Here is a 13,160-nt window from a genome sequence, read left to right on the forward strand (position 1 = left end):
GTAGAAAGCTCGTTGAGTTTAGTGACTTTAATTTTGAAGGATTTCCGGTTCCTGGATTCACTGTTGTGCCTCTGTTACAAAAAATACGCTGCAAATACAATTAAAATGTGGCATTAACCTTCAGATATTTTGTATCAGATAAAATACTATTTTAATACGATGAGTCCTCGTCCAAAAGGTATTAAAGAGAATCAAGTCATATTAGCGGTGTCAACGTCTCTAGAGGATGCGCTGGAAGCGGCTCTGCGCGGCGCGTTTGAGGTCGCCCTGGAGATGGCAGTGAAGGAAGTCAGTAGATTAACGGGTCAGGCGCTGCGAGATTTTCAAGATCAGATACATGAAACCCAGCAAGAGAACATCACACTAAAACTACGAATACAGCAGATCCATATCGACCAAACCAACGCAAAACAACTCAGTGATGCTTATCCAACACGGAGCAGGGTCAGATATGACATTCTGGGTCAAAACACACCGAGACATTTCTGTGAAAAGGTGTCCGAGAAAGCCGATGAATATGTGAAAGAAACTTTGTATGAAATAGACGATGATGGTTATCCACGATCACACGAAATGCGCACAGTAGCCATAAATGGTGAGATTTCTTCTTGACGGATTTAACCAAGGTTGCATGTGAAATCAAACAGATTTTTAGTTATTACACTACCACAGTTATGAGTAAAATGATACATTAGCGTTTATCTTTAAAATAAAATGATAAGCTGTCATTTTATTCTTTTCTGATGATTAATGTCAAATTGATGTGAACTGAAATGTCATTACAGAAAACGATACCTCAGATCACATACAAGAGGTAGAGCCAAGGGGTCAGGACCCGTCATCATTTCAGCCAAAGTTTGAGCAGGTTAAGATGAAGAATGAAAAGGCAGAACCAGACTTGATTGGCAGTTCTGGGTGTGATCTTGATGCTAGACCAGACTGTAGTTTTGACAATAGGTCTAATAAGGAGTTTGAGCTGGACAGAATAGCTTTGGCCCAGTCTAAACTGACAGTGGATTGGAGTCCCGATTCAGAGCAGCAAAAGAATGAGACTGAAAGTTTGGATCCAGGACCCAGCCTTGGTAATGGTTTAAACTATAGCCACCATCTGAAAATATTGTATTTGTGTTGGTTTCCTGGGACAGATGTGCTGTGGTATTAATGAATTTATATATAATTTTATTTGTTGTATTTTATTAACACATCTTAGGTACCTCAGAAATCTTTTTGCCATCAAGTGGCTGTGTATCTTCATTTTCCAATCCATTTGATGGACTCTACCATTCAGCAGACAAGACTTCCCTCACCCAGCCACCCGGAAATTTTAGACACCAAGTGAGGACAGACCTGCAATCCAAGCTGTATGTTTGTAAATTCTGTGGTCATTCATTTCATAGTGAAAGTGATCAGCGTAATCATCACATTCAGTATCACAAGCCTGTTAAGAGAGTAGGGAAAGGTGATGATGCAACCAGGACAAAAGAACGAAAACAGCAACTTTTTCCTCCTGGCTGCAGCCCGTATCATTGCGACGTGTGCAATCGGGACTTCAATCGCCTGGAGAACTTAAAGACACATTTGCGGATACACACTGGTGAGCGTCCGTACTCCTGTTCAGTTTGTGGGATACGGTTTCGCCACGGAGGGGCACTGACACGCCATTTCCGCATTCACACTGGGGAAAAACCTTACGTGTGCTCAGAGTGTGGAAAGAGTTTTAGGAACTGTGGGGGTCTACGCTTCCACCAGAAAGCACACAATCAAGTACATTCCTTGAGTAGTTGATGCTGCATATTTTGCTGCAGTAGTTGATATCGCATAGATATTTTGCCTTTACCAAAGGGAATTATAAGTGAACAGCAAACTGCTCTACAAAGTTTCACATTTTCTTTGTGGTTTAGTCTATTGTGTGTTTGTTAATTGTACACATCTGCTATTATTGATGGAAGTTAATAACCTGAGATTTGAACCATTGCAAATATTACATGAATTCAATATCAGTTTTAATAAGAGAAATGCACTCAGTTTGTGCCTTTTACCCAGTGTCTTTAACCATTGTGGCACAAGCAATCAAGTTAAAGGTCCATAACACAGATCTCTCTCTTGGATCTTGTTTTAAAATTGCTGTGTTAATAAATTAGAAATTGTGAAGTAACAACTGCAAAGTGAGGCTGTGCAACAAAAGGAGAAATTTACTGTTGTATTTTGATTTTTACCTGACCTGACCTAAAATAAATGCTCCTCAAAAGCTAAAATAACCATGTTTTTTCACATCAGTGTTGTAAGTACCGTGAAGTAGAATTGAGAGGAGTAAACTTTTGTTTCACAGTGGAGATCATGGAATTATTTTGCATTGGCTCCTATTAAACCGTGTGTATGGAGATAAACTTTTGTTTTATTTCTTAATTTACCATTAACAAACTATGAAATATAGACTGCAGTTATGATGTCTGACAGGGAGTTCAAGTTAACATATTGTATCGTCTCTATATAAAAAAGTTGGAGGGTCAGCAAAAGGTCTGAGCTATTATTGTGAAAAGGCAAATCCAGCTAAAGGTGTATGTCCGAAATATTTCTGCAACCTAGAAGGGCTGTTTGGATATGCACCATGCATGGAATGTTAGTGGCTAGCCTATCAGTGTTCCACAGGAAAAGAAAGTGATACAAAAAAATACTTTTGTTATGAAAGCATATCCAACTGTGAGGGACATATCTAGGGTTCCATTCACATCAGTGATTGTTTATTAAAAAATATTGTGGCTCATATTTAGTGAACATTGTCTTGAAAGAGAAACCCGCTCACGCTGACAAACATTGGAGGGTCCCTCCATTTTTTGTGGGTTACTTATTAGTGCCACGCATCTAAATAGCTTTTCTCTGCACTTACAAACACAGCATGAAGTTAATTCATTTAGCATTAAAATAATGATTAAGCTCTAATATTTCTAGAACACGCAACCGAGGACAGCTTGTATATGAAAGAGAGAACACTAAAAGCCTGCTGGTGGGCTGCTGTCTTTATTTCAGACAGCAGGAGGGCTTTCTGCACATTACATTCAGCCTTAGTAAGCATTACACCTGCTTTTGGGGTAATTAATTAAATGTTTGTTATTGCAGTGCTTTCGTTATTCATACCGGTTTAAAGGATGGATGTGATATTTAAGATGAGGGTAATGTATGCAATTTAATTAAAAATAGGATGCAGTCTTAAAGCATATTATTATTCAGTTTAGGGACAGTAGACTGAAGACCTCAAAACACCAAGTTGCCTATGAATTTGGTCCATGATCCGTTTTATTGACTGAAAACAGATGTTTTCCATAAGTGACAGTAAAACTGAAACACAGTTACTTTATAAATACAAAGCATCTGATTTCTATTACATTGGTATGATTATACGTTGGCAGGAAAGATTAAAATAATCAACCCACTAATAAGAGATTAATTCACTTGCTGTGTACCATTTGGTGGCTGCTTTAATGAGTTTTGTGTCACTGTGCTTTCTGTTTCTCCCACTGCTCTGGTGTCAACGTCTTCTGCTCGAATGCATGGATCTCTTTCAGCTCCTCGGCAAGGGAATTATTCACCATCCTAAACAACAATGAGACAAACAAGTACAGACCTTTATACAAAACAGTGCACGATGTCATTGAGTCTATTGATCCCAGCATGCCCTTTTCTCACAGCATGCCTGTTTCTCACAGCTCCATCCTCTAAACAAATGGATGTAGATAATTCCTCTGCACACCTCTATGCTGAAACTCTGTCAGACAGTTGGGACTCACATCACTTGCACAGGAACTTTTTTGAAGACTTTACACTGCATTATTGATTTCTTTTCTCTTCCATGGTCAGGCTGATATAGAATCCATGCCAATTGATTATTACATGAATTACTGCAGTAAAATGTATTGGTTAAGTTTAAGAAAATCCACATACTGAGAAACCTATTAGCCCTTACATGTACCATGGATCTTCCATGCTGCACATACTAAGAAATTCAAAATGATAAATGTTCAATGTATCAAAATATTAAAGTAATAACAAAAGTGAAATACACACACAGTTTCAATAGATGAGACTTGTAGACCACAATGCAACATAACTTTTTTAGATTTCATTTAGAAAAATGCAGAGAAACTTTTTCCATAGGATCCACACTCACCTGTGCCTCTGCAACAAAGGTTTTCCTTCAAATTGAGGAGAAACTACAAGAACTTTAAAACTGGCAGCACATCTATTTGGAGACGTGTCTTCTACGTCCTGCAAGAGAAGCATAAGGGATCACTGACATATCATAATATAACACTAAAGGAAAATGAGCCACTGCCTGTTCCTTTCACGTCTGAGTCCCACTGAATTTACAGAACTCAGTTATATATTACAGAACCCAAAACTCAGTTATATATTTCTAGTCTTATCTCGATATACAACTATTACATACCACGTGTATCGCACCAATCTCCGCTATCAGTTTCTCACGGATCAGATCTGGAGTGACTGACATATCTTTCGAGGTAAAGTGGACTCTGCAGGGACAAAAGTGTTTTAATAAAGAACCGGATGAAGAATTTTACACAGAACAGTTGCTGTCTTAATTCTCTGGTAACTACCGGTATGCCTTGAAGAGGAGGGGTTTGGAAATAAAAGCACCCAATTGGGCATTGAACACCAAACAAAGCCGCACCTCTTAAACTCGCTGGTGGCCAAAAATCAGACCAATCATAGCATAGAATGTGAGGTCCTAGTTTTCTTTGGCGCGCTCTTGATTTGCCAGATAGAAAAGTCGGCGGGGGAAAAATTAAAACTGTCTAAAATAATCGTTAACTTATAAATATTATTATACTAACATAAATTTCACTCAATGTTAAAACTGATACCTTTAAACACCCAATACCTTAATATTTTACAGTATTTTTGCTCAGGCGATATCCGTACATCCTTTACATGCTAGTTTGAAACGAGAGGACTTACATTATGAAAACAAAGGGATTTATTTCAGTTTACAAAATGAAACAGCTTTTTCGTAGCACTTATCATACTTAATTAAGCTTGAGGATAGCTAGATTATGCTTTAATATAGTTCAATTGCTTTAAATACGGAAATCGTAAAAGAGGATGTTTAAACGTATAGAACATACTCTAGTAACGTTAATAATTCACAAAGCAATGGCAGCAGCATTCGTCTTTTAAACAGGTTAAACATCTGCCGTTATAACGATGGTGGTGGAGGTGGAGAGTTTTTATGGAGTGTATATGTTGTATTGTACGAACCCGAAATTTAAGGGTCGAATATACATTGGCTTTACTGTGAACCCAGAGCGCCGAATAGGACAGCATAACGCCGGGCGACACAGAGGGGGAGCCAAGAGAACCAGTGGAAGAGGACCATGGTGAGATGTCAGCTAAAGATTTCACATGGTGTTCACGTGATACATTGTTAATTCATTTAATGGTTCTTTTAAAGGGAGATGGTGCTTATTATTCACGGCTTTCCATCTGATATTGCAGCCCTTCGGGTAAATGTTTTTTTTTTAAATGTGGTCCTTTTTATTTCTGTATGTCTCGTTTCTCTGTTTTACAAAAGAATATTGGTGACACAAATGCTGCAGGACTATTGTGTATTGTTGATGTTGATTAGTCTAGCAGTAAACTTATATGAACAAATGTAAGCTTATTGTGAAGTGTTCCAAAAATAATTTCAGTCTTTAACATTTATTTGTCTATCCTACTCTAGTTTGAGTGGGCATGGCAGCATCCTCACATCTCTCGTCGACTGTCCCATGTTACCCGACGTACCCGTAAGGAGTCGAGTTTGCAGTTCCACTGGCGTGTAGTGTCAAACATGTTACGGGCTGCACCGTGGTGTCGACTCCCACTCACTGTGCGCTGGCTGAAGCAGGAGTACCGTATGGAGTTTGCTCCTGAGCTGCAACCTCCTCTGCACATCCCTCTAACTTTTGGCTGTGTTCGTGCTAAGAGGAAACCACAGCAAGAGTGCAAGGAGCAAGAGGAGAGACGGATAGAGTGGTGTGCGCTGTGCAGAGAGCTTGTGGAGGTTGGTGACACTCTAGTGTTAAAGTAGACTAGCTCTTAATCCTGATCCCAATAACATTGGCTTTTTCTTGTGATTTCAGACTGCTGACAGGCTGTCTTGTTTTCACCCTTCATGTCAAATGGTTTGCCATTTAATCTGCCTGGCCCGACATTTTTTAAAGTCAGACCCCTCTCATCTACTTCCTGTTGAGGGAGAGTGTCCCGGCTGCAGTCACTCAGTGCTGTGGGGGAGTTTGATTCGACACAAAAACGGCTGTTATGGTGATTTAGAAGAAATAACCTCATTGTCATCTCAGGTACAAGATATCTCTTGCTTAAATTGATTCCTGTTGGAGTTTTCAAAAAATCTGTTTTATATTATGGAAATATAAGTTAATCCACTTTGATGCTTTTGTTTTATTGAACATTATAGTAAGAGTAATAAGAGAGAACTGTTGATATCTGTTAATACATTTAAATATGTTCTGTGTTTCTGGTTTTTTTAATAGAGTCATTGGACCGATGAACTACAGTTATGAGGACACAGCTGTTGTTATCACTTCAAGAAGTTTTTATGAGACTGAGCTGACTTTGAAATGGACAGCATCACACTAGGGTCAAAAGAAGTTTATGAAGATGTCTAGATGTTATTGGGAAATTATGCGAGATTGAGCATTTAACTCAAGCCTCACTTGCCTTTAGCTATGATCATAAAGCTGAAAAGAGTCTTCACACACAAGCTTATAACATATTTATATACACAATATATTTATATAGCATTCAATAAATGAACATAATGTGTAAGCTTAGTTGACACAAGGATCTTTTCTAGATAGGGATTTTTATAAATATGAAAACTTTTTAACTTTTATATGTAATAATCATGTATGGTCATATGTTTTGTACAATAAATCATGGTAGTTCATGAGTCATGCTACTTAAAAAAAAGTAAAGCATACAGAAGTAATACAACCAATGTTCTCTTTAAGCTGCGCACGTGAGCTCCAGCGCATTGTAACTTTAACCTGCGTGCGGACAAACACATCCATGCAGGCAGCACAAGCGATAGAAGAAACGTTAAATCTGCATCATAAATAATCGGTAAGGCCAAATCAAAAAAGTACCTTAATTGTCAATCTTTCAAAACTGTAAGATTAGAATCAGTGAATTCTCAGTCTCCTTATCGACAAGTTCAGTGTAGGCTTGAAAGAACTTGCGTGCCAACAAAAGTGCATTCTCATATATTCCTAAACTTCTGTTCAAATTTGTTAGGTGACACAACACCACTTCTATCTTGTTAACTCTGACAAAACTGTCGTACGTGTTTAAAATCAATGAAACACGCACCGTGTACTGATGGTTTACGTCAGATGAATTTCCCCACAAATTACACGGACTCGTTGCATGTTGCTCTCCTAATGGCTGGAATACATTACAAGACTTTTAAAACCTGAACATATATTTTTAAACTAGACATCATTTCCTTGCAGACTTTTTGAAAGTTTCATAAACTGATCAAATCTGCATACTAGCACAGACTTTCTGCAACAAGTCTAGACTGAAAATCTGTGCAAAAGTCTCAGTCTAGTGTATTTTACTCTTTAGTCTGATATGATGCTGTAGAGAAAAAAACTTGTGAATTTTCGTGTAACACCCGAGAAAATGGTGATGCACGAGAAAGACAACGGAGTTCAGACTTATAAAATAGCTATGTATTTTGCAACACACAGAGAGAAAAAGAATGAAACTTAAAAAACGGCCTGCTTTTACAACAGAATGCATAACATCTGCACTGATTTCTTTTGCATACAGAGATGACCTCTACCTACACTAGAATAATCTTTGTGCCATTAACAGGTTCAGCCATCTCCTTGAAGCCTTTATAAAAACTGAGGTAAAAACAAATAGATGTTTAATTGTATATCTCACGGTAAAATGGAAATGTATGATACCGCAAATCCCTTAAAATAATCAAACAATCTTTATTAACAACAAAGTTAATACACAGAAAAGTATGTATGTGCAACAATAACATGCATAATAGTGCTAATTTAATGTCTTAACATAATATTGCTGTGACAATAAGTGTTGTTTCTATTTAAACGGCTCTGTTTACACATTAAGGGGGTCCCATCTCTCATCTAAGGGGTCCTCGCCCCAAAAAATGTTGAAGACCCCTATTATAGTTTATTAGTTACAAATGTTATTTTACTGTTTTCCTATTCTGTGTGTTAGGTCGATACCCCATGGTCAGGGTAATTCAATTAAATGGTTTTTAATATATGTTAGTTACAAAATAGCATATGATAACTTCATTAAATATGGCATGCACATTACATACTAAATGATAATGGGAAAACAGTTGTTAAATCAAACAAAATGTACCATTAAACATTAAGCATGAATTCACAGTACTTAGTCAAATATATGCAACAGGTCTAAATATACCTGTTATACGGATAGATATTGTAGACATTGTTCCTTATTCCAAATCTCTTATCACTGAGCATCTGGAGTTCTTTCCACTGAAATTACCGGCTGTAAGCAAAATAATAGTGTGACCGAGTCATGTTATTATACACTCAATACCTCACCATGAACCATAAGCTGTAGTTTAAGTTTGAGCGTGTACTTACCACACTAGATTGGGGTGAGCAGAAGTCCACGACCTTACAGCAGTATACAGCCAAAGTGGCAGACAGTGCAACCTGCACTGCAATCACAAGCTTTTGCAAGTACTGAAGTTGTCCAAAGACTTCCTGTGTGTAAAAACTATAAAATAACTCTAACAATACAACCAGCAAATACATTTATCCATTTGTCAAAAACGTCCAAAGTGACATGTGATGACTTTATGAGTCATTCTAAATGTTATTAAATTACAGTCTGTGTAATATGGGATGGAGGCTGGATGTATTGAAGGACCAAAGACAGCAGAACTACTGCTGACATTTTTAACAGGACTAGATGTAAAATGCTGTATTTAATCAAGCTGTAAGGAACCTGTAACAAGCTATTGCTGTTATAATAAAAGTTTTTGGCTTACTTACGTGGAAGCTTGTACACATTGTTTCATAGGGTTTCTCTTCATCGCAGATATATGTTAACATAATGTAAGGACGCATTACATTGCTAATCATAAGGGTAATCACTGTGGCCACGACTGTCACAACTTGCATTCCAAGACAAGCCTTTATCTGAAAGAGCATATACACCAAAATATAAGATCCATTTAAAATATATGCAGATCATTTTTAAATTATTGAAAAATATAGGCTTACTGCGCAATGGTAAACTGAAAGAATAAAAAAGCTTTAAATAGTATATTCAAATCTATGTGCACAACATAGGATTTTGCTCTCAAAGCTTACAGTTGGAGGGTGAAGATTCTGTGCAGCTATTCCAAGACTTCCAGCAATAATCGCCTACGATAGAGGAGAAAGTGAAGGGTTATTTCCAACGTACATCTATTTTAGATCCTATGGGAAGCACATTCTGGAATAAGGAAAAGAATACATGAAATAGTGTAATGTTTTAGAAGAGTGCTTCCCAAACTGCATGGGGTCTGTACTATAAGGGGTCGACTGAAATATGAGCAGTGATCTTTTTATTCTGTATTCAGCACTATAAATACTACGGGTTCGCTGAAGTTTTCGATATGTCTTTTTAAGGGGCATTAACATCACGAGGCTGAATCCAGCTTCTTATTCGCAGTTTCTTATTGACGCTATCCGTTCCACCTTAAAAACGCGAAGCATCCGCTTTTCCAGTTTCTTATTCACGCTTAGCTTAGGGACCGTCTCGCGTTTCTCTTCTTTTACGTTTTAAAAAAAAACTTTTTGTGTGTGAGTGTGTGTGTGTGGGCGTGTGTGTGTTTGTGTGTGTGTGTGTGTGTGCACGGAGGATGGGCTGCTTGTGTGTGAGTGCACAATTGGAAAATAAAGCTTATTCGAATTTTTTTCTCATCAATTGCTCTTATACAATTTATTATACTCTTTTTTGGTCTTAGCCAGTGCGTTATACACACATTATATTACAATATCTATTACATGTATATAGATTTATGTAAACTTTGTCACTTGTTTTATGTACAGAAAATGTCTAATGTCAGAACTGTGTTTCCGTACAGGTATGTCTTAGATGGTGCGTTAAAAGTTCCACAGCTAGGTTTTACCTTGTCTTGATGTCATGCACGAAAACAGACAGATTTACTGTAGCATTTCGGGAATCGGCATATGTCACAAAACAGTACGATGGCCAATAAACTTTTGGGACATTTTGGGGTGCCATATCTCGACTTTCTTTGGAGTTATACCCAGTATTCCTGACTACCATCTTGCCAAAAAGCAGACATTTTTACTGTAGCATTTTTAAGTTATGGACCCCTGAAGTTGGCATATCTCACAATACTCTTCAATGGACTGTTGCACTTATGGGTCATTTTGAGGTGCAACATCTCGAAAACTTTTAAGGGTGCGTTGAAAGTTCCACATAAGGGTTGTAGTCAGTATACTTGACTACCACCTAGCCAAAAAGAAGACATTTTTTACTGTAGCATTTTTAAGTTATGGACCCCTGAAGTTGGCATATCTCACAATACTCTTCAATGGACCGTTGCACTTATGGGTCATTTTGAGGTGCTACATCTCGAAAACTTTTAAGGGTGCCTTGAAATTTACACATAGAGGTTATTCCCAGTATGCTTGACTATCACCTAGACAAAAAGAATACATTTTTACTGTAGCATTTTTAAGTTATGGACCCCTGAAGTTGGCATACGTCTAAGTTTATTTAGTTAGTCAGTTTAAATGTACTAATTTACCAACGCAATTACAGTCACACTATAGTTGTAGATGAAAAAGAGTGAGTAACCAGACCTGCTAAGGGCGGCAGTTCTTAAAGGGGCCGCGTTGTTAAACCTACTGTAAAGTCACTAATGTTAATATAAAAAAATCAATGTGATTTAGATGCTTAAAGAGGATTCTACTGCATTTCATATATTTAGAAATAAAGACTGTAAAGTGTTTAAGAACTTAATTGTGACCCTAGACAACAAAATCAGTCTCATGGGTAAATTTTTTATTTTACAAATTTCGCCTTGAATTAATGTATGGTTGTTGGGATAGGACAATATCTGGCAGAAAAACTTTATTTGTGGATAATGATAATACCAGAATAAATTTTATTGATATTGCATTTTTTTGAGGCATTCTAATTTTTTGGCTAGATGGTATTCAGTGATACTGGGTATATCCCTTTTGTGTAGCACCTCAAGATGTCCCATTGCCCCTTTGAACAGTACTATGAGATATGCCAACTTCAGGGGTCCATAACTTAAAAATGCTACAGTAAAAATGTCTGCGTTTTGGCTAGATGGTAGTCAAGCATACTGGGTATAACCCCTTTGTGGAACTTTCAACGCACCCTTACAAGTTTTCGAGATGTAGCACCTCAAAATGTCCCATTGCCCCTTTGATCAGTACTATGAGATATGCCAACTTCAGGGGTCCATAACTTAAAAATTCTACAGTAAAAATGTTCATCTTTTTGGCTAGATGGTAGTCAAGCATACTGGCAATAACTCCTATGTGTAAATTTTAACGCACCCTTAAAAGTTTTCGAGATGTAGCACCTCAAAATATACCATTGGTTCATTGAACAGTACTGTAAAATATCCCAAATTCAGGGGTCAATAACTTAAAAATGCTACAGTAAAAATGTCTGCTTTTTGGCAAGATGGTAGTCAGGAATACTGGGTATAACTCCAAAGAAAGTCGAGATATGGCACCCCAAAATGTCCCAAAAGTTTATTGGCCATCGTACTGTTTTGTGACATATGCCGATTCCCGAAATGCTACAGTAAATCTGTCTGTTTTCGTGCATGACATCAAGACAAGGTAAAACCTAGCTGTGGAACTTTTAACGCACCATCTAAGACATACCTGTACGGAAACACAGTTCTGACATTAGACATTTTCTGTACATAAAACAAGTGACAAAGTTTACATAAATCTATATACATGTAATAGATATTGTAATATAATGTGTGTATAACGCACTGGCTAAGACCAAAAAAAGAGTATAATAAATTGTATAAGAGCAATTGATCCGAAAAAAATTCGAATAAGCTTTATTTTCCAATTGTGCACACAAAGACAAGCAACATGTTGTGGTTTCAGGAGCTCAGAATGAAAAAAATACAGTATAGATAAACAAAGGAAATAGAAAAATAATAATATATAGAATAAAAATAAAATACATCAATGAAGAAAATTATTAATTTACATAAGAGGTAAGAGGGACAGTTAATTATATATATGCAAAGTATAACAAAACTGTGTATACTATGCTTTTTACAAATATACACGTAATTTACTTAATTATGCATAAACCGTATTCATGCTCTGCACTAGAATATTGCACATTCAAACATGTAGGTACTTTTGAATGTGATTAATATTCATGGTGGAGACAGGCTGCCTAAAAACTGTTCTATCAAAGTTATATTGAAGATGGTAAGGGGAGTGGGTGATGGAGGTTCCACATGAAGTTCACGTTCATCTCAAGGGCCATTGAGCATGTCATGACTTAGACAGCAAGCAGCCCATCCTCCGTGCACACACACACACACACGCGCGCGTGCACGCACGCACACACACACACACACGCCCACACACACACACTCACACACAAAAAGTTTTTTTTTTAAAACGTAAAAGAAGAGAAACGCGAGACGGTCCCTAAGCTAAGCGTGAATAAGAAACTGGAAAAGCGGATGCTTCGCGTTTTTAAGGAGGAACGGATAGCGTCAATAAGAAACTGCGAATAAGAAGCTGGATTCAGCCTCGTATTAACATCTAAGTATATTTAATAGATCTGTAGAAAAACAATCATAAAAACATCAACTATACTTACGACTATGTTCATTGGCGTAGTCACGGCGGGGGCTTCTACTTCTGCAACGTTAAACAGCGCAACTACAATTGACGTGAGAAAGAAAGCCAGAACAATTTGCGTCGTCTGTAATAAATGAAACACGTGCGTAAAAAAGTGTACTCGAAATTTGAACTAAAAAAGTAATATAAACCTCAGGAAAACGCACCCCTAATATTTTGGGCTCTGCC

At 37.3% G+C, this 13,160-nt stretch overlaps 3 protein-coding genes across 3 annotated transcripts; 2 read left to right on the forward strand and 1 right to left on the reverse strand.

The window, feature by feature from the left end:
• Window positions 1-58: 58 nt before the first annotated feature.
• LOC130425170 (zinc finger protein with KRAB and SCAN domains 1-like) lies at window positions 59-2,350 on the forward strand. Its single transcript, XM_056751273.1, has 3 exons — window positions 59-595; window positions 786-1,082; window positions 1,211-2,350. The coding sequence occupies exons 1-3, from the start codon at window positions 160-162 to the stop codon at window positions 1,783-1,785; spliced, it is 1,308 nt and encodes a 435-aa protein (XP_056607251.1). The 5' UTR covers window positions 59-159; the 3' UTR covers window positions 1,786-2,350.
• Window positions 2,351-3,276: 926 nt separating this feature from the next.
• Window positions 3,277-4,634, reverse strand: zgc:112271 (uncharacterized protein LOC553698 homolog). The gene is made up of 3 exons (XM_056753043.1): window positions 4,445-4,634; window positions 4,166-4,263; window positions 3,277-3,591 (listed from the first exon to the last, which is right to left on the reverse strand). Exons 1-3 carry the CDS (start codon window positions 4,505-4,507, stop codon window positions 3,492-3,494), a joined length of 261 nt encoding a protein of 86 aa, XP_056609021.1. The 5' UTR covers window positions 4,508-4,634; the 3' UTR covers window positions 3,277-3,491.
• Window positions 4,635-4,975: 341 nt separating this feature from the next.
• Window positions 4,976-6,964, forward strand: slx1b (SLX1 homolog B, structure-specific endonuclease subunit). The gene is made up of 5 exons (XM_056748104.1): window positions 4,976-5,393; window positions 5,468-5,519; window positions 5,738-6,058; window positions 6,138-6,353; window positions 6,546-6,964. The coding sequence occupies exons 1-5, from the start codon at window positions 5,221-5,223 to the stop codon at window positions 6,573-6,575; spliced, it is 792 nt and encodes a 263-aa protein (XP_056604082.1). The 5' UTR covers window positions 4,976-5,220; the 3' UTR covers window positions 6,576-6,964.
• Window positions 6,965-13,160: the final 6,196 nt, after the last annotated feature.

The sequence above is a fragment of the Triplophysa dalaica genome, chromosome 1, assembly GCF_015846415.1.
Source record: "Triplophysa dalaica isolate WHDGS20190420 chromosome 1, ASM1584641v1, whole genome shotgun sequence".
NCBI lineage: Eukaryota > Metazoa > Chordata > Actinopteri > Cypriniformes > Nemacheilidae > Triplophysa > Triplophysa dalaica.

Bases quoted from the DNA above. Each gene is read 5' to 3' on its own strand.
- LOC130425170 (XM_056751273.1), top strand. From the start codon at position 160: ATGAGTCCTCGTCCAAAAGGTATTAAAGAGAATCAAGTCATATTAGCG. The intron at 596-785 runs GTGAGATTTCTT...ATGTCATTACAG, and splicing joins GCGCACAGTAGCCATAAATG to AAAACGATACCTCAGATCAC. The intron at 1,083-1,210 runs GTAATGGTTTAA...AACACATCTTAG, and splicing joins GGATCCAGGACCCAGCCTTG to GTACCTCAGAAATCTTTTTG.
- zgc:112271 (XM_056753043.1), bottom strand. From the start codon at position 4,507: ATGTCAGTCACTCCAGATCTGATCCGTGAGAAACTGATAGCGGAGATT. The intron at 4,264-4,444 runs GTATGTAATAGT...CTTCTCTTGCAG, and splicing joins AGATTGGTGCGATACACGTG to GACGTAGAAGACACGTCTCC. The intron at 3,592-4,165 runs GTGAGTGTGGAT...ATTGTTGTTTAG, and splicing joins CCTTTGTTGCAGAGGCACAG to GATGGTGAATAATTCCCTTG.
- slx1b (XM_056748104.1), top strand. From the start codon at position 5,221: ATGGTGGTGGAGGTGGAGAGTTTTTATGGAGTGTATATGTTGTATTGT. The intron at 5,520-5,737 runs GTAAATGTTTTT...ATCCTACTCTAG, and splicing joins CTGATATTGCAGCCCTTCGG to TTTGAGTGGGCATGGCAGCA. The intron at 6,059-6,137 runs GTTGGTGACACT...TTGTGATTTCAG, and splicing joins TGTGCAGAGAGCTTGTGGAG to ACTGCTGACAGGCTGTCTTG.